The sequence below is a fragment of the Pseudoliparis swirei genome, chromosome 12, assembly GCF_029220125.1.
Source record: "Pseudoliparis swirei isolate HS2019 ecotype Mariana Trench chromosome 12, NWPU_hadal_v1, whole genome shotgun sequence".
NCBI lineage: Eukaryota > Metazoa > Chordata > Actinopteri > Perciformes > Liparidae > Pseudoliparis > Pseudoliparis swirei.
In genome coordinates this window covers 12,310,612-12,338,396 of record NC_079399.1, presented here as the reverse complement: position 1 = coordinate 12,338,396, position 27,785 = coordinate 12,310,612, and the positions used below count along the sequence as shown (strand labels likewise).

The 27,785-nt window shown below is 44.1% G+C and overlaps 1 protein-coding gene across 3 annotated transcripts in view; it reads left to right on the top strand.

The window, feature by feature from the left end:
* lpgat1 (lysophosphatidylglycerol acyltransferase 1) overlaps nucleotides 1–26,101 on the top strand; it is a 33,065-nt gene extending 6,964 nt beyond the window's left edge. For all 3 annotated transcript variants that reach the window (XM_056427885.1, XM_056427887.1, XM_056427886.1), the window contains exons 3-8: nucleotides 3,421–3,539; nucleotides 5,259–5,354; nucleotides 8,909–9,188; nucleotides 14,113–14,239; nucleotides 22,444–22,550; nucleotides 23,302–26,101. In XM_056427885.1, coding sequence (XP_056283860.1) covers nucleotides 3,421–3,539; nucleotides 5,259–5,354; nucleotides 8,909–9,188; nucleotides 14,113–14,239; nucleotides 22,444–22,550; nucleotides 23,302–23,453 — 881 coding nt within the window. In that variant the 3' untranslated portion in view covers nucleotides 23,454–26,101. The remainder of the gene's footprint in view (nucleotides 1–3,420; nucleotides 3,540–5,258; nucleotides 5,355–8,908; nucleotides 9,189–14,112; nucleotides 14,240–22,443; nucleotides 22,551–23,301) is intronic.
* The last annotated feature ends 1,684 nt before the right edge of the window (nucleotides 26,102–27,785 follow it).

Below are 27,785 nucleotides of genomic sequence, written 5' to 3'. Positions count from 1 at the left end.
TCCTTGCGAGGTTGTTGGAAAGATTCGTCAGATTGCCGTGTTGCCAGGCTACGGCACCGAAGTCAAAGTGCATTCGAGAAGCTGCAATGAACAATGATTAACGCGGTGCCGCTTGTATCCTGTACGCCGCGCTCACCCTCAAGCGGAGACGCTGCCATGGAGTGGGTTCTGTCATGTCTGCTAATGAACTGTAGGATACATTAGGAATACATGACGGCAAATCTTATATCTCATTCAATTGAGAGTCTTCATTTGCTCATAATTGCAGTTTTTAACATAAAAGGCCGACTGTAGCTGTGAGAGAACTGAGACTGCAATGGTAGGCCTCGGTTAACGTGGTATTTAAGAAGGTTGTCGTTTCCTGTTGATGATTTTCTCCGAGTGGAACGATCAATGAAAGGATTCCTTGAAGATGCACTTCAAGGAATCTCATCTCTTAGCAACGGCCTCGGTTATCTGGTGTTGGCGTAGCTGGTATGGAAAAGAGTCAAATGGCTCAGTCGGTCATATTCAAGAGGCGACGTGTGAGGAGAAACTCACAGACGTCGCAGATTAGTATTGTCAATGCAAAATGTGCCATGCAGCATAGTATGTTACGGCCACACGGCAGGTTCTTCACAATAGTTGTATGCAAGCTGTGGAATGGTCTTAGAGCATCCCAGTGGTGGTGTGTGTGCTGCACTGGTGCACTTTGACCTTTATATTTTCTAGCAATCCATTTTCAACATGAACCCGTCACGTTCAGCCTTCTTCATAAACGTGACCATACCACTACGACTCGCATACTTGTCTTCTTCCGCAACCTAACGCTTTGGTTTAAACTCGTGTCTCATATTCATGGACACCTGTGTCGCCTTGGTACAAGCTTGTAAAGAAACAAGTCAAGTATTAAATTTAATATAAGAAAACAAATGTTGAATATCCTGTAAACGATTTGATTTGGCCACAACACATATACTCAAGATAGAGTGAAGACCACCTGTTTTTAAGGCATTTAAAAGCAAATTGGTCTTCTTTGTATAATCCCTACACATGTAAATAGTGCTTTTATCAAGTAACTTTAACAGTCACGTGATCGCATGCGTCAGTTTACAAACACTCACAAGTGCACAACAAAGTGCCGTGGAGCCTTTACTACAGAGTCTAAACGAAGCTTCAGGCCTGAGCGATGCAACGTTTGCATTCCACAGGCTGGATTCGGTCGGACCCGCCCAGAACTGTGGGGATTCCCAACAAACTACTGCAGCCCCGGCTGAAGCTCGTCACCTCCGGGGTTCTCTGTTAATATGCAGCTGTTGACGTGCATTTTAAATTGCAAAGCAAGCTCATGCGGTCTCTCGGAGGGCTGTTGTGTCCCCCCCCTCCTCTCTAAGCCGTGTTTATTCCTACTGTTGCAGCTCCTCTGTATTGCGTCAACAATAAGACGGCTGGCGAAGGAGCCTGAAGGCTCTGAGGCTTTGCCATGTCAATGATGCAGGAGAGCGCAGGGCGCTGCTGGAGACGCGGGTCATCGGCGGCTTGAAGGCGTGGGACGAGTAGGAGCACGGCATCGCTGCAGGAAATAACCAGACGGGTTCAATGATTTATCACATCGTAGACTCCCGTTGAAGCCCACGCCATTAGTCATTTTCATTAAACATTAATGATGCGTCTCTCCCTGTTTCAAACTATTTGTCTTCACGATCTGATACAAAGAGCAGGAACAGTACATTTATATTTAATAACTCACTCACAAGGTACACGCTAACACATACCTCGCGTCATTGGCTATTCTTCTACAATGGGACAATGATTTAAAGAATGAAAGCAATGTATCAAAGAATATGTGAAACTATGAAGAGGCATCTGACGGATAACTCCTTATTTCAACTTGGCCTATGAGGCGTTTCTCGACAATTCCTTCCCCACTTTTTTAAGGCGAGCAACAGGAATATAGAAGCGGGACTAAGCGGCTCACGATGTGTGAAGTTATTTTTACGGTTACTTTAAAGGTATAATTGCTGTATCTCAGAATGTTAAATCAGTTTTCTTAAATATTGCACATTCCACTGAAAACATAAAGGAATTGTTTCATGTTGTTATAGTTCTTCAGATCACGGTCCTTTTACTCAAGTTCAGTTGAGAAAAGGTCTGGCGTGACTTGGTAGAAAACAATTTAACATTTATGTTTACATTGCTAATAAGCCTTGATCTAAAGCCCAAGTAAATGTAATGCCTCATTTTAGTGCTTATGTTTTATTTATATGTTCTCAGGTTGTTTGTCTGTACCTCGAATTTACCACAAATGTCCACTGAAACTCAAGGATGATGAGCTCGTTAGAATTTAGTGGTCAAAGATTACTGCAAACTCACAAAGCATGTTGTTGGCCATAACTCAAGAACTAATATGCTGATTAGGACAATACCACACAAATGTCGAATAGGACTCGGCACCTCCTTCAGAAATGAAGTGTTGACATTTTGAACAGACACAGATGTAGCTGCCACTTTACTGGGTAGCACAGCCATACAAACGCCAGACGGTAATTCTATTTTTTTTCCTTTTTAAAATGTATTGGTCCAAGATAACGGCGCCATCCGTGATCGATTAGCAACTGACAATCTTACGGCTGCTTCAGAAACCACTCATGACGGTACAATGTGCGGATGATCGTTCAGATGATCGGAAGCATTTGAAAATGTGTGACAATGAAATGAAATGACAGACCATCTCTTTTGTTCTTGGGCTGTTTCCTCTGCTCCGAGTGGTCAATAGTGAGTGACTGTGGTTCCATTTCCTGAAACTCACTTCTCATTTCTAACCACATCGCCAACATGTTGTCATTCTCTTTCAACAAGGATTAATACACATGAAGACTAATCCAATACTCTAGTTTAAAATGTTCCTTTTCATGATTTATTCATCTGCGACTCAAGAAGCAACAATAACAACGACAACGTGAACACTTTCCTTCTGCAACCTACTTGTCGCAGCTGGAAGCATGGGAACAAATGTTTGCTCTCTGATCTTTGCAGCGAAGATATCAGACATCCGCCCGATAGGATTGTCGGGACACTTTTTGGAGTTTCAGAACAATAAACGATGAGTCGGTCGGTTTCAAAGGGTGTAACATTTACTGTTGCTATAGAAATTGGATTTCAGGGTTTATACACCAGAAATATCTTACTTCACTCTATTGTAATTATTTTGATGCAATGAGTCACAAGTGGCTGTTTGGAGCAAACGAGTTGCCACCACTAAAGAGTTTGTTTGGTCTTGAATGTTAATTACTTTGCATAATACCTTTTTTTTTTTTTTTTTTAAACCTTGTCAACCGTTTTCAGTGAAACTGTTTTGTTGACTATTCAACTCGTGGAGCACCTGTAAAAGATCTGATTTACAACCTTGTTTAATAATGTTCTATATTTTTTACCTTGAAGTAACGGAGTGGGGCGATGACGTTCGGCCCATCTCTGAAGAAGAAGCCATGGTCATCGTCAACCACCAATCCACAGGAGATGTGTGCACCCTCATGATGTGCCTGCAAGACAAGGGCATGGTAAGAACAGAGAGAAATGTGTTACTTCATTCCATCCCTTTTGAGGAAATCCAGGAATATAACATCAAGATTGAACCGGGGTCACGTCAGAGTTTAACCCTGCAGGGTCCTTTTCTTCATGTGTATTTTTGCTGAACAACTGCGAGTTGGAGAATTGCACACATTGCTCTAAAACACCCTGACGTTGAGTCCACACTGCCTGCCGGAGAAGCCTTGTGAGTGTGCTGCCGCCACGTAAAAGTGGCCTTTCATAATGGCCCGAATGTTTGATTTCATTAGAAATGTAAATAATTGTCAGACAGAAAAGGCGTAAGAAGTGTGTGTGCCCTTTATTTGTACATTATGATAATACAGTAATGGCACACGTAATCACAGAAAGTGTTTAAACTACATATTTTACTTTTTCTACACAGATATTGATGAAAACATACAGTGAAGGATGATTTGTTTTTAGTCAACCGTGCACGTCACGCCCAAAAGAAATAGGCAAGACCTTGTTTAAGAGACGCACCTGAGCCACACTGCACTCTCAGACGGTGTGTGTGCAGTGTGGCTCAGGCGTGAGCTGAAGCTCACATGTTTGGATGGTTGTCAAAAGTTAGCCACGGCCTCGATAGTCAGTTAGTTTAACCAAAGGGTAGTTTACTTTAAATCAAGGGAAAGGTCATCTTTCAATTATTTATTGCTTATCAAGTTGTTTCGTGAATAAAAGAGTTGGTTTGTAATGAACTTTTTCAGTTTAAGATGTTGACCGGCGGCATGGCAGGAGGGAGTACTTTTTGTAGAACCAGAGAGATGGTGACAGGACGATGGCTCTATCGAGTGAAAACAAGTCGAGACGGACGGCGTCGCAGAGCAGTGTTGCATTACAATGACAACATTCGGGTTCCAGCATCCAGCCTCTCGTACAGCCGACAACAGATTTGCAAAGTTTTGAGTGTTTGCTGCTTTGCTTTCACACCGAGAATGTTCAACCCGGCCAGGAAGTGAAACGTGTCCAAACATCAGTGTGTGCACACACCGAACACACTCTGCTGTTCCTCTGTTTGAATGGGATACGTCTTGTTTTACGCAACACTCAGATTAAAAAATATAAGCAACAAATAGAGTTTAACAATACATCTGTATTACATAATTCAATACAACAAATTTGCTACGACAGGAGTTATTTTGGGGGAAACAATGATCTGTTTTGGTCTTTAGACATTAACGGAGAGAAAGATAATGATTGATGTGTGACAGGGACACGACAGCAGAGCGTACTCTTCATGCCACCTCACGCGCCACTTAGCTCACGGTTAATCAGGCATTGTTTAGGGCTCAGTCGCTTGCCTAATTGATGTGAGTTGATGTGTAGCCACTATATGTCGTTAATAACAAGATGTACAAACACACGATTAGCTTATTTTCCTCAAACATCGTGTCAGTGGCAGAAGTGAGTTTGAAAAGTCTCGTTATCTGCTCATTTTGCACTGTGTGTGTGTGTCTCTCTCTCACTGGTTCTGCCTAGCTGCACTGACATGATCCGCATCCCAGACCCAGGTTATCCTCTTAGCACTGAAAGGCCCGTAAGCCAAAGCTGCGTGGTTCCAGGTCATGAGGGGCGTGGTCAGTTGCGGACGCTCGAACCAAAGACTCACTCCTGTGCTTTTGATTACAGGTGAATTTATAGATTTTAATTTGATTTCTCTTTTCTTTTTTTTAAAATGTGTTTTTTAGGTGATACAAAAAATGATGTGGTTGATGGACCATGTGTTCAAATACACCAACTTTGGCCTAGTGTCCCTGATTCATGGGGACTTCTTCATCAAACAGGTAAGACACCTGGCAACAAAAGGCCGTAATACTTTCAACATTGTGTGAAATGTCTGTTTCGTTGTCGCGCCTGTTATTTGAGCATCAGAAGTTGAACATTAACACGCTGTGCATCACATTAACACTACACGTTCTTTTTTGTTGTTGGTTAATTGGCCTCAAGAACTACATTGTAAATTCTCGCTGGTACAAGAAAGAAGTCCACACCTTGTCTTTCCCTAAAGGTTTCCAAACGACACGTAACCCTTTCAGCCATAACTCTCTTAACCTCCCGTCTACTGCGAGCCTGTTTTTTTTCGGCACACTGCAAAGTGGAGTCACAACCCATCTGCTTGTCCCAGCTGGACAGCAGATATGTTAGTAGGATTCCTACGGCGTCCTCTGAGACGGATAACTGCAGTGGACAGTAGTGTGGGAGCGCTGCTGAGCTCCGCTGGGTCACGCTGGCCCGTTGGAGAGGAAGCTGGAACGGAGCGGCCTGCTTTGACAGGCTGACGGGGCTCCTCTTGGCCGGGGTATTCCTGGAATATCATGCCAGTTTAGGAGGTTTGGCCCCACAGCTCAATAAGACTTGTTGGCACCAGCTTCAATAGAACAAAGATATAAATTAAATGTTATTTAAAGAACAGCACTGCTGACGGCACTTTTTGAGCTGCAGTAATGCCACACCCACGGCAAAGATGAGTTAAATTTTTGAGGTCATGGAAATTGTTTGCCATGGAATTTCACATCAGGCACTGTGCCGAGGGCGAAGCACCCCGAGCCTGCTGGCAGAAGGGCCGTGTTGCCCTCTCCTCTCTGTGATCCCCTCTGGCATTCTTGTGGGTGCATTCCTGACATCCTTCCCCAGAATACCTCATGTCCACACGGCACAGCCAGCGTCTGCCCCAGGCCTCCGAGCATCTGCTGTCCACTCAGGCCGACGGACACGTCGATGACATCATCACACAGCGGGCTTCGATGGCCGTAGCACACGTACTTGTTGCGCACACCAACTTCAAGGAATTCCCTTTTGTATTGAAATCTAAAGGGCAACAAACTGTGCAATACTCGTATCAAATGACATAGCCATTTGCTCATATGAAGGCCTATAAACAAATGCATAAATAAATAGGCTGTAGCCTATCAGGGAGCTTGATTTGTTGAGACCGTCTGTCTATTGATCTCCTTGTTTCAGTGTACACACAACAAACTGGAGCTATCCGTCTGAGAATAACTCATTATAATTCACGTTGATTCACAATGAATATTGTTGGTATACTATTTCTTATTTATTGTGCTTTTTAGGATTTTTGGGGTAATGCATATATACAAAAAGAATGCACACTATGTATTTGAATACTGATTTGGACGTTGTTTACTATGCCTAGTCAAAGCTCCGAAGCCTTTTGCTCGGCCTTTGTTCAAATGCAATCCATTTCTGACGTTAGGAAAGCAGGGAGGTACCCTCCTCTTCCTCACTAAGGTCTCACTGTAAAGGCAACATCGTGGAGTACATTTCCTTTGATTCATGTGGCTGTTGTAGCCGCAGTAAAACCACAGAAACGGTCTCAAGGTCATGTATAGGTTTGTGGATGCTTGTTTCTCTCTTTTAATCAGAGATCCTGCAACTATGACATTTTTGAAACTTTTTATTTCGACAAAATAATCCATATATTTTGTCATTGTGTTGAAAGCACTTTTACTACACATAGCTGCATGTGTGCTCACGCGACACCCAGAGTCCAGGCCGGTCTGCTCATGCATTAAACATGGCTTCTGACCGAGCGCTACTAAAAATCAATCCCGCTTTGCATCCATTTCTGTCGTGCCATTAATACGACTATAAGTGCTCAACATTATTTCTGCATCTATCTCATCCTTTGTGTTGGCTTGTTTTCATTTGTCTGGTTGTGCTGACAAAAAAGTTGAGTTATTTAATTTAGCGCTTGGCCCAGGGCTCCAGACTAACTTTTTTAACTAGGAGCACAGTCGCTCCTAACTTAAAATGTTAGGGGCGCAAGCAGAAAATTTAGGGGCGCACTTTTTCCTGGGTCAAAATGGGTCTTGCGCGCACCTTCTATTCATGCAGTCGAGCTATTGAGTGCGTGATCAGCAGCTGGCCGCTCTGCCGTGATACGCGCACACAGGTGAGCACACCTCCTTGAAACATACTATTGAGAACATATTCGCTGACATGAACCTGATGAACACAGTTGTTTTTTGTTTTTTCAACGCAGACTTTTTTTTGCCTTAGGCGCTCGGAATTTGTCATAGGCGCTCGGGAAAACGGCTTAGGCGCGCACCCACATTTCCTCTATGCAGGAAAAACCCTGCGCACACTATGAATCGACTTGCAAAGTTTTCCCATCATTTTTACTGTATTACTGATAAATAATTTGACAATATACAATCTTATGCCTGTTTGCCTTCATGAACTGCAAAAAATTCACAACAGAACTCTTCAGAAGTTACTGTATTGAGTTTAAACATATTTTAAGAGAAAACATACCTTGAGCATGTGCATGTTGCACTTCGATGTGGCCAATCAAAACATTTATTGGTTTCTAGAGCTGCACCGATCAGGTTTTTGGTGCCGATCACTGAAATCAGTATCTGCCGATCCGATAATACCGATCACCGATCACGGTGTTGATTGAAGCATTCTATTTATTGTGTAGCATTATTGCTATGAGGACTATGAGGAAATACATATATAAAGCAACTCAAACATTAAATAAATTACCGATTTCTTTAAACATTTAGGACTTTTACAGCTAAATCTCAGAAACGATCTATAAAGATACAAAATCAGTTCATTGTTTACTTTTATATGTTCGTGTATGATTTGTCGATATCTTATTTTGAAAAACGGATGTTGTTTCACGTGGTTCTTTCCGCTAACTTTGCAAAACCGGATGTTGTCACTTAAATCCTTCCGCTAACTTTATCAAAACCCTCGCGCGCTCCTGATCGAATGCGTTTACCGTGAACATCAGTCTGTAGGGGCAGACATGTGAGAGTCGGCTGAGTTGACCCAGAGATTCAACTCGGGGGACGGGGACGCTGCTCGGTGGTGAAGATCCCCTCTGACCTCTCACTCTGCGGCCCTCGCCCTCGTTGCGTCTCCGCTGCGGTGCGCCTCTTTTCACACATTAGCCCCCCCGCTCTCACACACAGGCCAGCCTTATTATTCGGTTTTCGTCTCCTTTCTTCTTCTTCTGGAGTTAATGTCGGTTAGCAAACCAGTCATTCAGGCATTACCGCTAACTATAGTGGGCTAAAGTCTAGAACAAGTTTGTCAGCAACAAAAATATTTAATTAAAAAAAATAAAAATCTGCTAATTTACTGGTCGCGCATGCGCGAGTTGATGAAAAATTTACTCGCACTGTGTCTAATTTTAGGCGCAAAATGCGACCATTTGGTCGCAGTCTGGAGCCCTGGCTTGGCCTCAATCATTTTGTTTAATTCGGGGAAACGACTGAAACTGCGCTGAAAACACTCGTGGCATTGCTATTCCACCTGGGACTAAACTATAATACTTGTTCTCAACATGTGGTCATTGTTCCCACAGGGTAAAGCTCACCGAGACAAGCAGCTGATTTACCTGAAGGATCACCTAGAGAAATACTACCACAGCCGCAACAGGAAGTGGATAGTGCTGTTCCCAGAGGGTGGCTTCCTGCGCAAGCGGCGGGAAACCAGCCAATTGTTTGCCAAGAAACATTCTCTCCCCCACCTGAACCACGTCACGTTGCCACGTCTCGGGGCCACCCAGGTTATACTGAAAACCCTGTCGGCCCAGCAGGAGAACGGCAGCGTGGGCAGCGAGACACGGACCACGAACCAGACGGGTAACTCACCTAAACTCAACCTTTTCTGACTATCTTTGGGTTTTGTTTTACTGGATTTTGTGAGATCTCTTTGGATCTATGAAGTTTGTCCTTCTTAGGACTGGGTTTAAAGACCTTTATTTGTTTGTTTTTGTTTCTTGGCCTTTTTTATGTCCTGATTGGAGAGTAGGAAGTAGATGCAGGTTGGAGAGTAGGAAGTAGATATAGGTTGGAGAGTAGGAAGTAGATATAGGTTGGAGAGTAGGAAGTAGATACAGGTTGGAGAGTAGGAAGTAGATGCAGGTTGGAGAGTAGGAAGTAGATATAGGTTGGAGAGTAGGAAGTAGATGCAGGTTGGAGAGTAGGAAGTAGATGCAGGTTGGAGAGTAGGAAGTAGATATAGGTTGGAGAGTAGGAAGTAGATGCAGGTTGGAGAGTAGGAAGTAGATACAGGTTGGAGAGTAGGAAGTAGATATAGGTTGGAGAGTAGGAAGTAGATGCAGGTTGGAGAGTAGGAAGTAGATGCAGGTTGGAGAGTAGGAAGTAGTTACAGGTTGGAGAGTAGGAAGTAGATACAGGTTGGAGAGTAGGAAGTAGATGCAGGTTGGAGAGTAGGAAGTAGATACAGGTTGGAGAGTAGGAAGTAGATACAGGTTGGAGAGTAGGAAGTAGATACAGGTTGTAGAGTATGAAGTAGATGCAGGTTGGAGAGTAGGAAGTAGAAACAGGTTGGAGAGTAGGAAGTAGATACGGGTTGGAGAGTAGGAAGTAGAAACAGGTTGAGAGTAGGAAGTAGATACAGGTTGGAGAGTAGGAAGTAGATGCAGGTTGGGGAATTGCATGCAACACAGGTCGTCAGCTGTACTTTATTTTGGTTGCATTGTCTGTTCCTTAAACCCAGAGGCCACCAGTGGACCCGATCCCTCTTCCCTTTTAAAATGAACCTTTCAGTAAAGCTATGAATAAAATCCACCATTTCTAAAATACCAGTTCATTATAAGTGGGCAGCCATTAATACCTGTTGGGTTTTTCAGTCTTGTGCTCGTCTCTGTGTCTCGTTGCATCTTGAAATGAGATAAAACTGCATGCTCGCCATTCAGAGGCAGATCTGCTGCTCTCTTTTCTGTGAGGGGATTTTTTAATTGTCACGAATCTGCAAAAACAGACAGATTTATTGTTTTTTTTGTGGCCATGGATCTGAAATGTTAAATATATTTTGTGTATGTTGGGATTGAATTTGGTGATGAGAAGTTGCAGGATGTTTTGTTCTCCTATTGATTGAATGCTATTCCTGTGGAGGTCTGGCAACAGTGATGTCTTTTTGTCTTCCTTTACTTCAATCTCTGTGAAATGGAGCTCAAATGTGATGTTGCGTTGGCTGCAAGGCCACGGATGGAGACTGCTTCAGACATGAAGCATTAAATCATTGCCTCCATTTCCCCCCGTCTTCTGGGAGTCCTTTTTTAAATGGGGGTAAAGATTGCCAGCGGAGGTAAGCGGTGACGTGCAGAGAGGGGCCAGAAATTGCATGAATGTCCCTGAAACCTCGGTGGTTATTTGCAGGAGAGTAATTTTTCAAGTGGTCAAGAGACCAGCCCCAATTACAGCCAGTGAGCAGGAAGATAATGACAATTAACCACCTTGAGAGGGACATTTCTTATTTTACATCAACAGTACGGGAGGAACAAACTGCGGTGGAAATTTCTTGCGCTATTGACTTTGCCATATATATTTTTTTACATCGATTCCAATCCAGATATTATACCATTGTCTGTCTTTGAAATAAAGGTGGCCAATTTTCTGAGATGGGTCTTTGCTTCTACTTTGAGACGAGCAAGATGTGTTCACCAAAAATACATGATATAAGTAAAGAATATCCCGATAACGCAGTAAAACGCACAGCGTTAAAATAGCCATAAACGTAGAGCACAATGTACCCAGCGGACTCTCCTGGCGCTGGTTCAAAATCCATTTTACGGATGTGCTGCGTTCATAGTAATTTAGAGGGCCAGCATTATTGAGACTGTGGCGATGGGACTTTAAACTCCCACAAGTTTGCTAACGCAGCTCTGGGTCCAACGGCCTCAGCACGAACAGCAAGAGGCTGTCTGTCCGTCTGCAGGGCAGACTGTCAAAGGAGGAGGATTTCTCAATCAGCTGTCGTAAAATGTAGATCAAGACGAGAACTGCTTCATCTATTATGCTGCATGTGCAAGTTTTTGTTTTGGCTTTTTTGCTAATTTAGCACGAAGTCTCTACAAAGTCAACAAACTCTGACGACCGGAGATGTTTTGTCAATAAGCTCGGGCACGAATGGGGTTTTAAAGACATTCTAGAGTTTTAGACGTGTCAATCCTTTTAATGTCTCATTATATTTCCCCCCGCTTCTGGGTCGTGTGGTTCCAGTTCTTTCTTGTTCTCCCGGTGTCCTTTGGTCTGTTCCTGCAGCTCAGGAGGGGAGGAAGCTGGTTGCTGCAGTAGAGTGTGTCCTTCCTGTTGAATCTAGCTAATGGCATTAAAACCGAGGGCGAAAAAAATAAAAATACAATGTCCCTCACTCGTGTGTGTGTGTGTGTGTGTGTGGCTGATCAAAGACACAGCTCTGTCTGCCGCTGACCCTCCCTGATGCTCTGCAGAGGTGCCCAGAGCTTGCTGACTCACTCTGAGACAAATGGGCCACTTAGAGAAAATAGGATTTGATGTAAATGTGTGTGTCGCTGTGTATCAGCTATGCATTGTCAACTGGGCTACATCCACTGCTCGGCACAGATACAAGGCACATGGGTCACTCGTCACCGGGGAAGTTCACAGCCTGCAGAAAAGCTCTGTGTGCAGCTAAGACTGATTAGGTTTGTGTGTATAAAACTGTTTACAGCTATCAGGTTTGCAAAGTTCATAGCTGTGAGTCATTTAGGGTGGGAATGGAGCTCCATGTGACCCAAAGGTAAATGTGTTTTAATAGCACCACCCAATCAGAGGCTGTTGTAGTCAGTGGGAGGGGACATGTGTGGGTTTCAAGTGTTGTAATTGGCCTGCAGAGTGGCCTGATGGAGAGCCAGCTATCTGCCAGCGTGTTCCCCTTCGACTGTTTACAGAAGCACAGGGCCTCTCTGATACCATTTTAAATGACCGCGTCTGCTGTTATGACAGTATTGTTTGTCACAGCACACAGGGTACCAGCGATAGCTTGGCTCAGGGCCTCGCTCTTCAGCCGTCCACTCACAAGAGACGATGGCCGCTTTTCATCACGCTCGGACAGACTTCTAGATCCAGTTCCCCACGCAGGGATCGCTGTGGCGTTCGCCTTTCCCTTCGGTACCAAGGAGGCCTATCCAGGCTCTGTAACACTGATGGGAATGAGTCGGCAGCTGTTTTGTTGTTGTTGGTATATACACTAAGTAAACCAAGATGTGTATTCATTTTAAGGCCTTGTGTCATTCATGCCCTCACTTTGCATGTTGAGCAAAACATGCGCAAAAAAATATTTGAGGACAGGCCTGCGGTTCCATATCAAGAAAAGGTTGAGATATTGTAAACCAGAGCTAAACTAACAGTATTGTAAAAGGGAATTTGTTGTGACACGCATGGAATTTTACAAGAGCTTTTAATTGATGCAAAACATGGGTAAACATCCAATATCGTCAAAGGAGTATAAACAACACGGCAAAGTCTATTTCCATTGTTATATTCTCTCATGGTCTCACTTCATATTCAAGATATTCCTGTAGCTAGCACTCCAAAATGACTTTTATTTTCTATTTGTAGCATTTTCTGTTGTGAGGGAAGGACTATAACTGGCAGCCAATGTATACTAAGAGCCATGAAGCGGTGTTATTGTTCCAACATCGAGGATGCAATAATGTCTGTTCTCCAATAAATTGGTAATGTCTCATTTAAAAGAGTCAGATTTGACTGCATGTGAAAATGTTTGAATTCCTACTGATTAGCCACATTTCCAGTTTTACTGCTGTTGACTTATGGTGTGATAACTTGGCCAATCAGTTGTAAAACTGGAGCGCGGCTCTGTCACACAGGCGCGGTATGTTTAACTGGCATAAAGACGCCAGTGTGCTCGGAGGGCAGTGACGGCAGCCTGCGACATGAGAGAAGCCGGCAAATATCAACCTCACTTTAGATATGGCCACGCCGACTGAGGCTGCTGGTGTTTTCTCCTCCATGTTTGACAAGCTTGTTGAGCTGAAAGGAACACCTCAGCGTTTAGCTCATGCACTTGTTTGCCCCCCCCCCCCCTTAGGCAGGTGTTCAGGTCGTTTTATATCTGTGTACAGTACAAGGGCAGATCTGGGATTCTCTTGAAATGGCTCAGGTCGAATGCTGGATGCAAGAGGAAGTGCGGCTTTCAACAGTGCTGGTTTGTTTCTCAGCCCTCCCAATAGTCACACAGTGAAGACTACAGTGCATCGTGTAACCTCAGTCCTGCAATGAGTAACAAGAGGTTTACCGGGGAGAAAGTACAGCATCCTTTCTTTTGCTTGACCTTATTTGATCTTATTTGTGGTTGCATAGAGGTGAGCACAGAACTGACTCTGCATAGTGTTTATAAATCCGCATAAAATATTCAATTTCTGTCAGCTTCCGTCCTGCTGTCTTTTCCACCTGTCGCCTTCTAGTCCGCTTGTCTTTTTTTTTTTTTTTTTTTTTTTTGTCAGCTGTTTTTGTTTTCATGTTTATCTCACTGACTCATAATTGTAACTGCCAGTCTCTGCTCTTAAGCTGGATGGCCAGGGTTCATTGAAGCGCCATTGAATCTCAATCAGCCGTGTGCCCTTGACCTCAGAGCCTTGTTGGCTGTGGCTAACCAACACGGCTTTACTGTGTGGATTATTTGAGGATACTGTCCTTCAAATACTGGCTCAACTTTGAGCCTCGATGCCCTTTTTAAGGTGTGTGCTGACTTCCTATATTTGCATTTCCTCCGTGGCAGGTAATAAAGGTAAAGGCCTGCAGTGGGTAGTAGACGTGACCATCGCGTACCCCAAAGCGAGACCCATGGACATCCAGACCTGGATCTTCGGCTACAGACCTCCGACAGTCACACATGTACACTACAGGTAAGAATAACACGTCGATCCTTACATTCACCGGCTGACATGCAAAGGAACTGCATCACATGAAGATGCACCTCATTGTATCATTGGATAAGTGCAACATAGGTCTCGACGTTTTCTGTCATTGCATTTTCAATAATGAATATTCGTATTGATCAGGTCATTATTGCTAATATACTCTGAACAGTTGCAGTTTGCTCCTGCCCTCCTCCTTGTAGACCTCGTATTTGTGTCTTCACAACAAACCCGACTAAAATATACATTTCATCATAGGAGGAATCTATAGAACCAGAAAGTCTCAGCACAGGTCTGTAATGGAGGTTATGGTCACTTTGGTCTGGAACACTGACTTTGAGACTGTTGGTGTGATGCATTTCCCATCCTGTATTCTGTTGCCAAGAACATACCTTCTCTAATAGAGCTAATGCATTTGCCCCTCCATATTGTCCTGCCGTCGGTGTTCTCCAGGTTGCCCTCTGTTGCTAATCCAGACCACTCGAGGATATGATAAAGGTGGGCCAGGATTACACTTTCTGTAGGCTCCGCTCGGGATATATGTGGCCCTCTGTGCATTGTCTAGACAGGGCTGATCAGAAGTGATGTAACCGAACTCAAGCAGCAGTCAACCAGTGCCGTTGTCCTGAACAGCCTGCTGACTAAAGTGTTTGCGTGTGTGCTAGGGATGGGCGATATGGCCTAAAATCCATATTGCGATATACATTGCAGCTATTGCGATACCGATATATATCACGATATATACTGTAAATCATAATAGAACCATTTCAGAACAGGTTACATAGACTCTAAGGAAAGCCAAACTGCTAAATGTATAAAACAAAAGAAGAAAGAAACTTAGTATGTCGTTTTGAGAACATTTATTGTGCACACATACAATTTTGAAATGAACATGAAATTAGTATAATACATTTTTTGAATAAAGAATACACTTCCAGTATAAGGGACATATATGTCAACTAAAGAACATGTTTACTTTCAAGTATAAAATTGGAGGACTGGATCGGTTCCTGTTTTTTCTTTACTGCGTTCTTCGGACTTGAGCTTGGGGTTGGCTGCATTGCCTGGCTCTCATGGTATTCACCGATATGTTTCGTTTTGAGGTGGTAAAACAGGTTAGTCGTGTTACCGCTCTTAGCCAGAATTGTTGCCCCACACACTCTACAGAGTATAGCTTGCTGCTGCTCGTCGGTCCGCTTAAATCCGAACCAATTCCAAATGATGGAAGTTGCACCTTTCGTTTTCACCAGCTCCTCCATTTGGCTTTCAGCCATATTTACTTAGATGATGATGCGTTGATGCCGGTCGCAGCTCGTGGCTCTTTTTAAATTTCGCGGGTCGCGGACGATGCGTTGCAGACGGTTGCAGCTCGTTGTCACGGTCGCGACCGTGTCACCGGGCTTGACGCGGTGGGGGCGTGGCCGGACTCCGCTGCCGCGCGCACACACCGACAAGCAATCACAAATCAACGGGACTATAAGAACCCCAGCTTGACACCCACGAGTTGTGGGATCATTGTACTATTGTCACATGCGTTATTGTTATACGTAATGTACACCCGCCAGAGGATTACTCGTTCCGTTAGCAGCCAGCCGATCATCCGTCTGCCTAGTGCCTACCCGTTCCTGCCTCGCGCCTCCCGCGATCACCGCCCGTCCCGCTGGGTCCACATCCGCTGGGTCCACATCCTGTACACATCGTGACACTCGTGGCACTTTATATTTCGCGGGTCATGGCTAGATCGCGTCAAACATGCAATATCGCGATAGAGCAATATAACTAAGATCTCTATCGTAGGCCATTTTTTATCGTTTATATCGTATATCGTTTATATCGCGCATTCCTAGTGTGTGCACGTGCGTACCTCTGTTAAGGATATAATCGGGTAAAGTTAAAGATGATTTATGAACCTTGGCTTACTCGCTCCTGTCTTGAGGCTTCTCTTTACACGTGGGCTAAAGCTAAGCACTCATTACGTCTATTAGAAGAGCAGAGGCTGCACTAGTCCCACCCCACCTTTTGAGACTCATCGGCCGTTGATACAATCGGCTATCTTCGCTTGGTCAACAGCTCTGCAGGCAACGAACAGGGCGGCCCCTAACCGAGCTCACGGCGCCGCTGTTCCTGTGACAAGCGTGCACAATCGGTTCCAGTTGCGTAGATGACGCTGATCATTCAGAAGTTAGGCCCATGCAGAGGTTCAGAGTCAACAAGAGGATTAATCTGCCTGCCGATCAAGGGAACACTGGGGGGGAGTGAGCCATGTGATGCACTTTGCTGACGCAGACGGGAGGGCCACCCAACATGACAAGAATAACTCAAACAATTAGTTTCACTCTGAAGAAGTTAAAAAGCTTCTATTGAGCTGTCTTCGACTCAAAAACAAACAAACAACCTAAGATTCCCCCCTCAGGGTGTGTGAGTTATTGCTATTCTCTTCTAACCTTCCAGTTCATGGTGTTTGGTCAGAACAGAGAAACCTCAGGCCTCGCACGCAGCAGAAGGGCAGTGACGGCGAGCAGAGTGTCAGCTGTCGGCTCCGATTGGTGATTCGGCATGTTGGATCTGCAGCTGGCATACTGTGTGATTTAGAGCTCCCTGATTGGATGTTCAGCTTTGCAAATCAGTGACTTAACCCATTCAGTGAGGTGTCTCCTTTTATTTTTTTGCATATGCCTCCAAGCAGAGGAAGACCGTTGCACTACAATATCATGAAAATGGTTGGCAAGCTTTGTTTTTAGTTTTATCTTTGTGGGGCGTTTGCTCTTTTTGTCTTTGGGGCTATTGATACAGACCATTGACGAGTTCTATCCTCCCTCATAGGCACTGAATGTAGATGTACAGGAGTCGGCTGTAGTCTCTCTGGTGCGTTAAAGTCCAAAGCTGGAACAGACGACATGGCGTTGGTGTGTCGGGGCCCTAAAGCCGCCTGCCTCAGCCTGGTGGTTTCTATGTGATCTGACCTTTTGCTGGGCTCTATAGATCCCTCCTGCACTTCAAACAGGCAGCTGAGAATTTAGCAATATTCTAGAAGAATCCATGTCAAGTATTTTTCATTAATACCTCCAGCTGCCTCGCGGTGTCTCCTGCTCTCTCGCCATATAATCTGTCTCCCAGATTGCAGCATCATAAGCCCTCTATGAATGGGAGAGCTAGGTGGGTGTATAAAGGCAGAGCGAGGGCAGCGGTGGGGGTTAAATATGTTGAAATACTTTTCTTTTAAATGCACCATCTCCTCTCTTTCTTTTTGTGCTGATGTGTGTGTTTCTGAAAGCTGCTGTTTGAGAGTATCTGAAAGGTGACATGATTTATTGTGTCCGAGTCTGCCTGGTCATCACGAAGATGCTTTCTAGCTGCACACCTGGCTTTCTCTCCGAGACGAGGGACTCGCACAGAAGAGTTGAGCTCACGGCCGTTCCCGCTGTGAGATACCTGAGGCAGATTTTTTATTTTCTCGTGTGTGTGTGTGACATCGGTTGCCATAGAAACACATTACAGGAGTCATCCCCCACCATTATTGACTTTATTCAATAGATGGGGGGGGGAAGACGGGGTATCTGCAGGTCTTAGAATACAGAGACATTACTTCACCGAAAAAGCAAATCCCTTAGAAGCTGAATTGATCTCAATTTAGTCTTTGGTTTATTACACAGAGCCAACTTTGGAAACCGTTTGTAGGGCAGCCTTTTCAAAAAATACTTGGCAGGTGATGGGATGAATCATCTATTTTATCAAGCTTCTGCATATGCAGGTTGGGAGAAACACCACGGAAATCTTAGGTTTTTTTGTTTTGTAACTTTGGTGTTTTAAAGGATTTGCTCTGATTTGCCAAAGAGAAAACGAGTATCGTAGACCAGAGGGTTCGTCTTTGAAAGGAGCATCCTACTTTACACTGAAGCTGTCGTCAAGCATGCTCCCTCATAAAGATCAGGTTGTGCTGACATCAGTGACTCAAACTGATGTCATCACAAAGTCGCCGCAGTTGATATCCACCTGTGACGGAGGTGTTATGCCCTCCTACATCTGACCTCTGGACCCATAAGAGGTCGACGCTCCCGTGTAGAGCTGTTGTTCACCTCCACGCACTTTCACCTGGTCACAGTGACCAGGGGAAAGGGTGCTCCGGCCACGTAGGGCGCCACGGCGATATTTACGGGGTCTTGAATACCTGATGGCAACAGGACACTAGTGCAGTGTGACATCATGTGTGTGAGCTGAGGCTGCCACCAGCTGTTTATAACTGTAGAACATAATGAAAGTGCATTCATCAGTCGCCAACAATACTGAGCAGCAATGCAACAGCTCATTAAAAGAAGATTCACTGATGCAATTTGTGATTGGGTCTGTGATTTGTTCTTGTCCAAACTATTTCCTGGAACATAGACGGCCTTGAGCAAACGAGGAAGGCGATTAAAGACTAAATGGAGCGATTAATAAGTGGACTCCAACTGTCCCTCAACTTTTCTCTCATTGTTTGCACGATACCAAACTTTTATCTGCAGAGCGGTTTACTTTGGGAAAGGGAAGTTATACAAGGACAGCAGCATTGTAATTAAAACCTTGTAAATTCTTCAGCATAATTCATGTAATATTTGTTTTAGTGCATCGCTTTAGCTGGTAAAACTGACCCTCTTGCCACAAGAGGATTGAGAGAAAGAACTCAAAGGCAGCAGTTTGTGATTTTGAGCTTCATTGCTCAGATATGAGCGCTGATCTCTAGAAAGAGACGGGAAGCCGGATGAGAGACTTCTCTGCTCCCCAAGCAACACTGGCTGTTCATTTCAATATTCACCTTCTGTAACGTTTTGCCCGAGAGCCGGCCTCCCAGGGCCTCCCAGGGCCTCCCAGGGCCCCTCCTTTTGCTTCTCAAGATTTCACAGCAAGAGAGATTTAGGAAAAACCCTGGTTTACTGCAAGACCACCATTTTATCCTGTGGGCACGTTTAGACTTGTCATGGGATGAAAACAAGGTAGTAACTTTTTTAATATGACTTTACATGAGTAATCCAGGATGACAACTTGATGAAAATGGATTATATCGTTTAATTTATTGAACTAAAGCAGAACTCAAACAGCTTAACTTTGCCCCCCCCCCACACACACACACACACACACATGGGGTACAAGTCAGATTAATGGTTATTTACAGAAGAAACTGCATCTCCCTCTTGCAGCTGTCCGTGGTGTCCGGTTAACAAGCCGGCCGCTGCCAAGTGGGTTAGGGAGGAAATGAGAGCGCTGCCGTGGCCGCCGGCCAACACGTCGCCACCAACACCGCGACTACTACCGCCCAACCTTTGCTCACTCCAGCTTCTCAAATGTGAGGATTTAATGACGGGGACTTGTCGCCCTAATCTGTAACGACCTATATGACTGGAGCCAGACGGCACTATTGACAGCCGCCTGAACGCAGCAAGTCGTTGAGTTTTGGCAAAATGAGTCCTGTGAACTTCAACATGCGGTTTGATTTTTGCCGTCAGGGTCGAAAGACATTTGTTCCTCAAACAAACCTGGTTCCTAAGCCAATGAGCATATTTGCTCTGGAACGGAATCAGCAGCTCCTCCGTTAACCTCAACTTGATGCCAAAAGATACAGATTTATACCTAATTGTCCCAAACCGACTTAACGGGATTACGTGCTTCATGTTTACATTGAAGAGTACAGTAGAAGGACGACTGGAGCTGCTGTGACGTCTCCAGGCTCCCATGTGTTTTATAATGAATTCATTTATTTACTTATATTTAATGACAACGCCTTCCCCAATCCCTGCTGTGAAGTAATATACTCTTAATGGGAAATGCATGTACAGCCCAAAACGACAACAGAACAGGACACAATCGGCGCTGTTTTTGTTCTCGTGGTGGTTTGCTTGAGTTCTACTTTGCGTCCACATATCATGTCGGTTTTATTTTGAAGGGGCACTGGTGCGTCTTTCATTTTCAGCCTCTTTCTGAATGACTTCTCCTTTCTGGTGCTTTGAGGATCCATCGGTGCTCGTGGTTGGTTCCTACGGCCCACCAGGAACATAAAAGACGATATCCACCGACGCGGTGGGAGAAAGCTCGTGGAACGTCTTGCTTTACACTGATCAGCCTATCGGGAGGCCACGGCAGCCAGGCTCCAGTTTTGGGAAGCCAGATCCACTCGGAGGGCCTGGTGGTGTTGAAAGTTGTTTCATCTTCAAACGGTCAGCTTGGTGGATGTTCGTCTTTAACTAGAGGGCCATGCCTCTCGGGACATACAAGTTGCTCTACTCAAAGAGGATCTTGTTCAAACTTTCCACAGAGCAACACCCGCACCATGAACTGACGGATAATAAGTAGAGGGGTCTGTAGATGGCCACTTAAAATACTGTAACCTAGCGGAGGTCTGCTGAGTCGTCAGCGCCTGCCCGTCTGACCTGTGGCACCAGGACGCCCAGCCTCTTCCTGGGTTGGTCGTACAGGCCGCTTCAGGACTCAGACCATGGTGTACTGCTCTGTGTCCTCGCCTTTTACACCAATCATATTCAGATATGAGCTTGGCGAGAAAAAGAAAGCTTTATGGAAACCTTTTAATCAGACTGGCTCATGTCCAGGAAAATATATTCTAGAAGGGTTATGTTTTTTACAAAATGTGTTTCACTTGTCATAACATTTGTCATGTGGACAGCCCTATGTATTTTCATTGCGTTTATCGTTTTATTTAGTCAATAATATTATGTTTATAATTTTGAGTCCAAAATTCCAGAGATCAAAATCTGTTGGGCATTTTTGCTGAAACAATAGCGTGATGATCAATTAATCATTCATAAAATTAGTTGCAGATTCACTTTCTGCCTCATTTTAGATCACTAATTATCAGAAGAAAGCCTCATTCTGAGCACAAATACCTCATTTATGACCCTTTTTCAAATACTCACTCCTGATTATAATCTATTTTTGTAATAATGGTAATTAATTTGTATGTATGGTGGCTCATGTATTGATATGTTTTTACCTGCAACACAGTGGGGAAACATGTGTTCTTGAACCGGAGTTAAGACATCGTCCTGAAAGGAATGCTGTTAGTTTAATTAGATTGCATTTAAAATGTATATATTGATCAATACTGTAACACGTATTACAACCGTCTTACAGGATTTCCCCCCTAAGCACAGATACACTTTAATGGTTAAGATTATTATCCAAATGTTGAGTGGAGAGGAAGCTCTGGTCTTGGGTTGGAGACTCCACCCTCCACATGAAGGTGACCAGTGTGGGAGTGCAGCCCACTAGGGACCCCTTCTGGCTGGAGACGAGACTTCATCAGACCCGATTAATGGCTCCTAAAAGGGATTCTTCATCATCTTCACAATGTGAACCAGTGCATCATCAGTCATTGTGTTTCAGCCGACTTGAGATGTTTCATTTGAGAAATAAACCGCTCATGGAGCTCATCAATTAGATGTCAGCCAGGCTAAAGAATAGAGATGGAACTTTTTTACTTTTATTTTATTGATTTGAAGGAAAAAATATTTTCCACTTCTCTAATTTAAGGATTTGGTTGTTTCTGTCATCCTCTGATGGTAAAGTGAATATTTGAGGGGTTTTGGGCTATTTCTAACTTTGAGAAGGAACAAATGGGAGGTGCAAACTAGTGAGCTAAAAGGGAGCCGATCCAAATGTTTCGGCAGTGCACCGTGTTGCATTCAGTGTGTTGGTCATGTGGTCTTTGACCAGGACGTCTGAGGCTGTTTCTAGTTTCCTCAATTGCACCGTTCATGTCACTGTTAAATCACCATGGATACAGAGTAAACGAAACATTATCGGCCCGCTTTTATTTATTTTTATGTTTACAAAATATAATTTCTCATCGTGGATACAAACAATGTGTAAAACAAAAAACATAATTTGTTTTAGATCAGTAAATCTTTCAACTAAATACACTTAATTGGTAAAAAATGTGAATTTAAACTTTTCAATTCTAGAAACATTCTGTAATCTTAATCCATCGGTTTAAAAAAAAACTTATTTTTCTTTTCCCCGGTCAAAACTGACGAGCCGACCGGCTCATGAAGCCACGAGACATGTTGAACTCCAGTAAACACACAGGCTGCTGCACTGGAGTCCAGTTTGAAACCGACACCCTGAGTTTGGACCGCAGCCTTCACGGCGGATCAATGCTTGTGCCGATCGAGGCTTCAGTCTTTCCCTCGTGTGTTTTCCTTCAGGATGTACCCAATAAGAGAAGTCCCCGTGGAGGCGGCGGCCCTGACTGACTGGCTGTATCAGAGGTTTGTGGAGAAGGAAGAGTTGCTGACCCACTTCTACAACACAGGTCAGTCAAACATGTCACTTTGTTGAAGTTCAACTGAAATCTGAGGTCTCCTCAATTTGCTGAAAAGACAAATACGTTCAATGAAACGGCAGCTATGGTGCCTTTCTAGTTTTCTACTTTCCAATACTTAGTATTGTATACAATCATTATCTTGGCTTCAACCCTCTTGAGTGGGCGTTGCCCATGCCAACAGTGACTGACCTTTGAGGGACACTATTGCTAGGAGACATAATGACTGTTTACATGCACAATGTCTTTATTCATCCATTACGGCCCCGAGTGGCTGCAGGGCAACGGTTTGGTGAGCAGGCATGTGGAGAACGGAGATGCGGAGCATCTGATAAACCAATTAAAAATGTGACTCGGCATGCATGATCAAGAAATGGTGTTTCTCCAGGAAACCCCGATTATGGAAAGCGGGTTTCTTGGCACACGGTGATCAATATATCTGCTTTATCGAGAAAGCAACGTGTGTTTTATGACGGACACCTCCATGCAAAGAGAGGTTCTACTGAAGCTAGCGTTGGCCGTCTCTCATGGGTCCAGATGTCGTGGCTTCAAATGACGAGACGGTCCCACAACAATCATGCCCCGCCCACATCGTATTGACACGAGCTGAAAGAAATATGGGAACTTTCACTCTCACAATAAGTACACAAGTTAAGACAAACGCCAAAGACATTAATTGTAATATTTAGGGGGGGAAATGTTGACAGTTCTGACGCGTCTGTTCTCCTCGCCTCCTCCTCAGGATCATTCCCCTCTCAAGACGGGCAGAAGGAGGCGGTTTCCCGGAAGATGACCCTGGACCCCATGTGGCTGTGCATCATCCAGTCGTTTGCGTTCGCCTCCGGCTACGTGTGGTACAGCGTCCTCCAGTACCTGTACCGCTGTTTATTCTGAGTGCGCTGATGAGCCGAGAGTCTTTATTGGACCACTGGAAAAGCCTTAGGATCCGCTGGTGTGTGGCCCAGCGTCAAACCTGCCCCCTACGATGGGTGAATGTACATTTACAACAGTGGAGAGACGTAACAATAAAAAAAAATTTAACGTATGAAGAAGACAAACCCACCAATACAATAGGAACCTGGTCACAGGCGCAGCTAACTTGCACACAGCCCTAACACTACACACTCGCTCCAACGGCCGAGCAGAAGAATCTCTCGCACTCGTCAAGACACACATTTTGATGTTTACACGTCCTCATACACGTAGACGCTCCCAGGTACATCACTTTGTATTCGCAGTGAACTAAATGAGGCTCAGGACTCCTCCAGACGACGCTCTGGACCGGACGCTCTCTGTTCCCCTCCTAGGCTTTCGCCGTAGTAGTTTTACAGAGTATAAAGTTTGTATGGACGCGTGCGTGTGAGTGAATATTTGTGACTAGAAGCATAATGTCTGCCCTTACTCTTCCCGGCGAGAGTCGATGAAGCCCACTGGACCTCTCTTTCAGCTGCTACTAGCCGGCTGGCCACACCTTCCAGAGCGAGCCGTATGAACGTTGAGGCGCCGCTGCTCCTCTGGCCTTCCTTGCCCGAAGGATCCGTACTGCCCCGACCGCTCCCCCTCCCAGGAAATATTCCTGCGTGGTAGCGGCCGATGTTTTCATCTCTTTTGTTTTCTTCCCTTAACCTGCATATCTCCACAACAACGGCCATTGTATTTGTTGTTGACGTCTTTTTGTTGACTTTACTCCCCGGTTTCTCCCCGTTGAGGCAGTATTCTGAGCTCACTGAAAACGGAGGATCATGTTTACACTGGCAGCCCTGCTGAAAGCCCGTAGGAATGGCGGCTATGACGCGGCTCTTGATTCACGTATTTTTTCTTTGACGGGCGTTGACGGGAGGAAGAGGAGACGGTGCTGAAGTGCTTATTTAGAAAGAAGAAAAAAAAGGAAGGGGAAAATAAGATGGCGGCACATAGAGCAAGAATTGCAGTCTGATCCCCGAAAGAGGAACACCCCCGTTGTGGATGTGCTCTTCAACCTCCATACACACAAACATGTGCACACAGCCATGTGCAGCTACACACCGCAGAGCAAACGTCTGTCGTGAAGGATCATCTCAGCAAGCCAGACTGAGAAGGTAGAAACTCTACTCCCCCCCCCCCCCCCCATTGGACTACATTTTACAAATATTTAAGCCATATGCTTTGTGTTGTCAGGAGGGGAAAAGAAATGGGGGGGGAAAATCAGATTTTTATAAAAAGCAACTCTAATGTTCAGCATTCTAAAATGGAGATTTTGGCTTCCAGAACTATAGGTGTCATTACTGTACATTTACAGCATAACCTGCCTAAGTGAGTGTGTGTGGTTGTCCTTCCCCCCCCCCCCCTCCCCCTTTTTTTGAGATTTATGATTCATGTCGTGTCGCTCTGTGATATCGGAGTGTGGCGGCAATTTCACCTCTAGTGGTCAAATTTCATTTCATTTTAAATTACATGAAACTGTCGTCCTCATGTCACGGTCTGTTTAAATATTGTACATAACAAAGCTGAGGAAGAGTTTTCATTGTTGGAAATGACGATGGCGTTTCTCTCTTTTGTTCTGCGATAACTATAAAGAATTTTAGTTTGAAAATAATCTGTTTAAAAATAATAATAATAAGAAGAAGAAAACGAGGATTTCCCCTTCATTTCTCAGTGTTGACCTTGTTTTTTTTTGTTTGTTTTTGTCGAGTTCCTGACAGGAAGTTGTTGTGTGCTTCAAGACATTAGAGCGTCTGGACGTCCGCGTGCTGCTGGACACACGGGCCCAGTTCCAAACTTGTACCATTGTACATTTTTAACTCATCAGGATTTAGTGGAACACCTTGAACATCAAGCCTTACCTGATATCCCGGTGGACCGCGACCCCAAATAATGCTGTTTCTTCACACTTCTTCGGCAAGCGTGTGTTTAAAGATCGCGTGTCGGTGACGAGCCGGTGAGGAAGAGATGGCTCTTCACTTAACGAGGGAAACTCTGGCAGGGCCCTGCAGTGACGCAGCTGCTCTCTCTCTCAAATACACTTGTGTAGTGGTTGTGAGGTCCATTAAATGTAATTTGCTTAGCCTGCTTAAATTCGGGAAACTATAGAGGAGCAGCCATCGTTATCGTCGTAAACGAATGCATAAAATGTGCATTTGAGTATTTCACAGCGCCCGTGTGCCACTGTTAGTAGAAACTGTGTGAAATGGAGAGAAAAAGGGCTCCGACTGGGAAGGAAAAGCACTTCTTGAATCAGGCTGTCGATGCGACTCGTCCAGCGGCCCCGCCAGAGTCCCTCCACCGCCAGAGCCACTTGAAATAAAGCTTCATTTTTCGTTTTCTCCACCTTTTCACTTCTTTTTTTTCTAACATTTTTTTTCTGACCATGTTTCCAAAGAAGGCAGGGAAATGATGTTTTCCTAGATGTGGTTTTAGGAAAAAAACACAATAGGGATTTAAAGAGATTATACTAGAGCTGTCTGTAATTTTCCATTTTGTACTTCTCCTTTAATTCCTAGCTACACAGCCATTTTACCACACAAACGAATTGTGCTGGAATAAAACATAATAAAGAAGCCCAACAGTCTTCTGCTTTTCTTTAACTCGTTTAAGATACTTGAACAGTGAATTCCTTTGGGTTTCGGGTCCTCAAGTCAAAAGTGTTCAGGTATTAATGCGTTGGACATTTGAAGGGAAGCGTAAAGGATTATTTCAACATTTTTGGAATTATACATACTCTCTATCTTGCTGAGAATTAGACGATGAAATGAATACAATGTCTTTAAATATGTAGCTGCAGCTGAGCTCGGCATAAAGACTGCAAGCAGCGGGGGAAGGTGAGCCTTTAAGAACCACTTCAATGTGATCAGGGAAGGTTCACATTGACAGAACAATAAGAAAGAGATAACGGAGCTGAGAAAATGTTTTTTGTTTTATTGAACCGATTGGAAGTTAAAGGGAAAAATATAAAAAGGCTGAATACTTATTTTTACATTTAATTTTAAGTATATTATTTCTTGTATTTGTGACTTGATCTGATCATTTTTAATTCTGCATCCATATTATTAAGGGGTTTATGTTCCAGCCAAGAAAAAGAGCAAAACATAATCTCTAGAAAAATCACAACTTGCTTTAATACTTTTTTATGTGTCATGTTAACTGACCTCGGAGGTGTATGTAACTTGGATATTTATTTATTTTTACTACTCCCTGATTCCTGGCTCATGTTTAATCAAGCTGGCTTCGTATTTAACGTATTTAATTATTTTAGTCGTATCATGATCTCATCTAAAGTGAACTCTGCAAAAAACAATAAGCATGCTTCCCTCTACATCCCCTATTCTTTCATTCTTTTCACAGAAAGTCTGGATCCTGAGGGTCTTCTAGACATTTAAACAAACGAGAGCGTCCTTTGTAGCTGACTTTAAATCCCACTCTTGTTCCAGATGTTCTCTGTCTGCAAATGTAAACGTCAACGTTCCCATTGTCTGGTCCCTCTTCCCGGCTGAGAATGGTCTCCAGTGTTCGCTCCGTGCTGAGCTCGTCGTTTAACTGGTGTCGGTCACCAGAGATGAAAGTCGTTGCTTTGTGTCCGAGTTGTGAGTCCAGCTGGTGTGACCTCTCCTGACCCGGCGGACTGCTGCATCAACCACGGAGGGGTGGTTGGTGTTTCCTGTCTGGAACAACCCGATTGTACATGTGTAGTACTAGTACTGTATGGAGAACTATATTGAGGTTGGCTAGAGGGCAGTCAGATATTCAGGAAGATAGTAATAAATACCTCAAGGTGAAAGTACTCAGGCCTGCATTCAAAATCACAGTATTCTAAAGTATCAAAAGTGAAAGTATACTCACTAATACTGTTATATACAGTATATTACAGAATGTGTTATCAGCTGTGCAATAATATGAGACGTGTTTTTTTTCTTCCACTGAATAATCCATGATGTTATTAATATAATCAGTTTTGGTTGATACCGCGCTGTCTGTATAATAGATATGAAGATATTGATAAGCAGGCTGCCAGTTAGCTTAGCTTACTTTAGCTTAGCACAAAGACTGGAAACTGAAGCAAACAGCTAGCCTTACACTGTCCAAATATGTGTCTAATAGTTTCCCTCATTAAGATGTACTGTATTGTCTGACTGGGACCAGTGCTCCGGCAACCAGTAAAGACCTCAGGACAATAAATTGTTTCATAACCACCATCAGGGTGAGCCATAATATCAAAGAATGGACGTAGTGTACTCGGGTAAATGGGTTTAG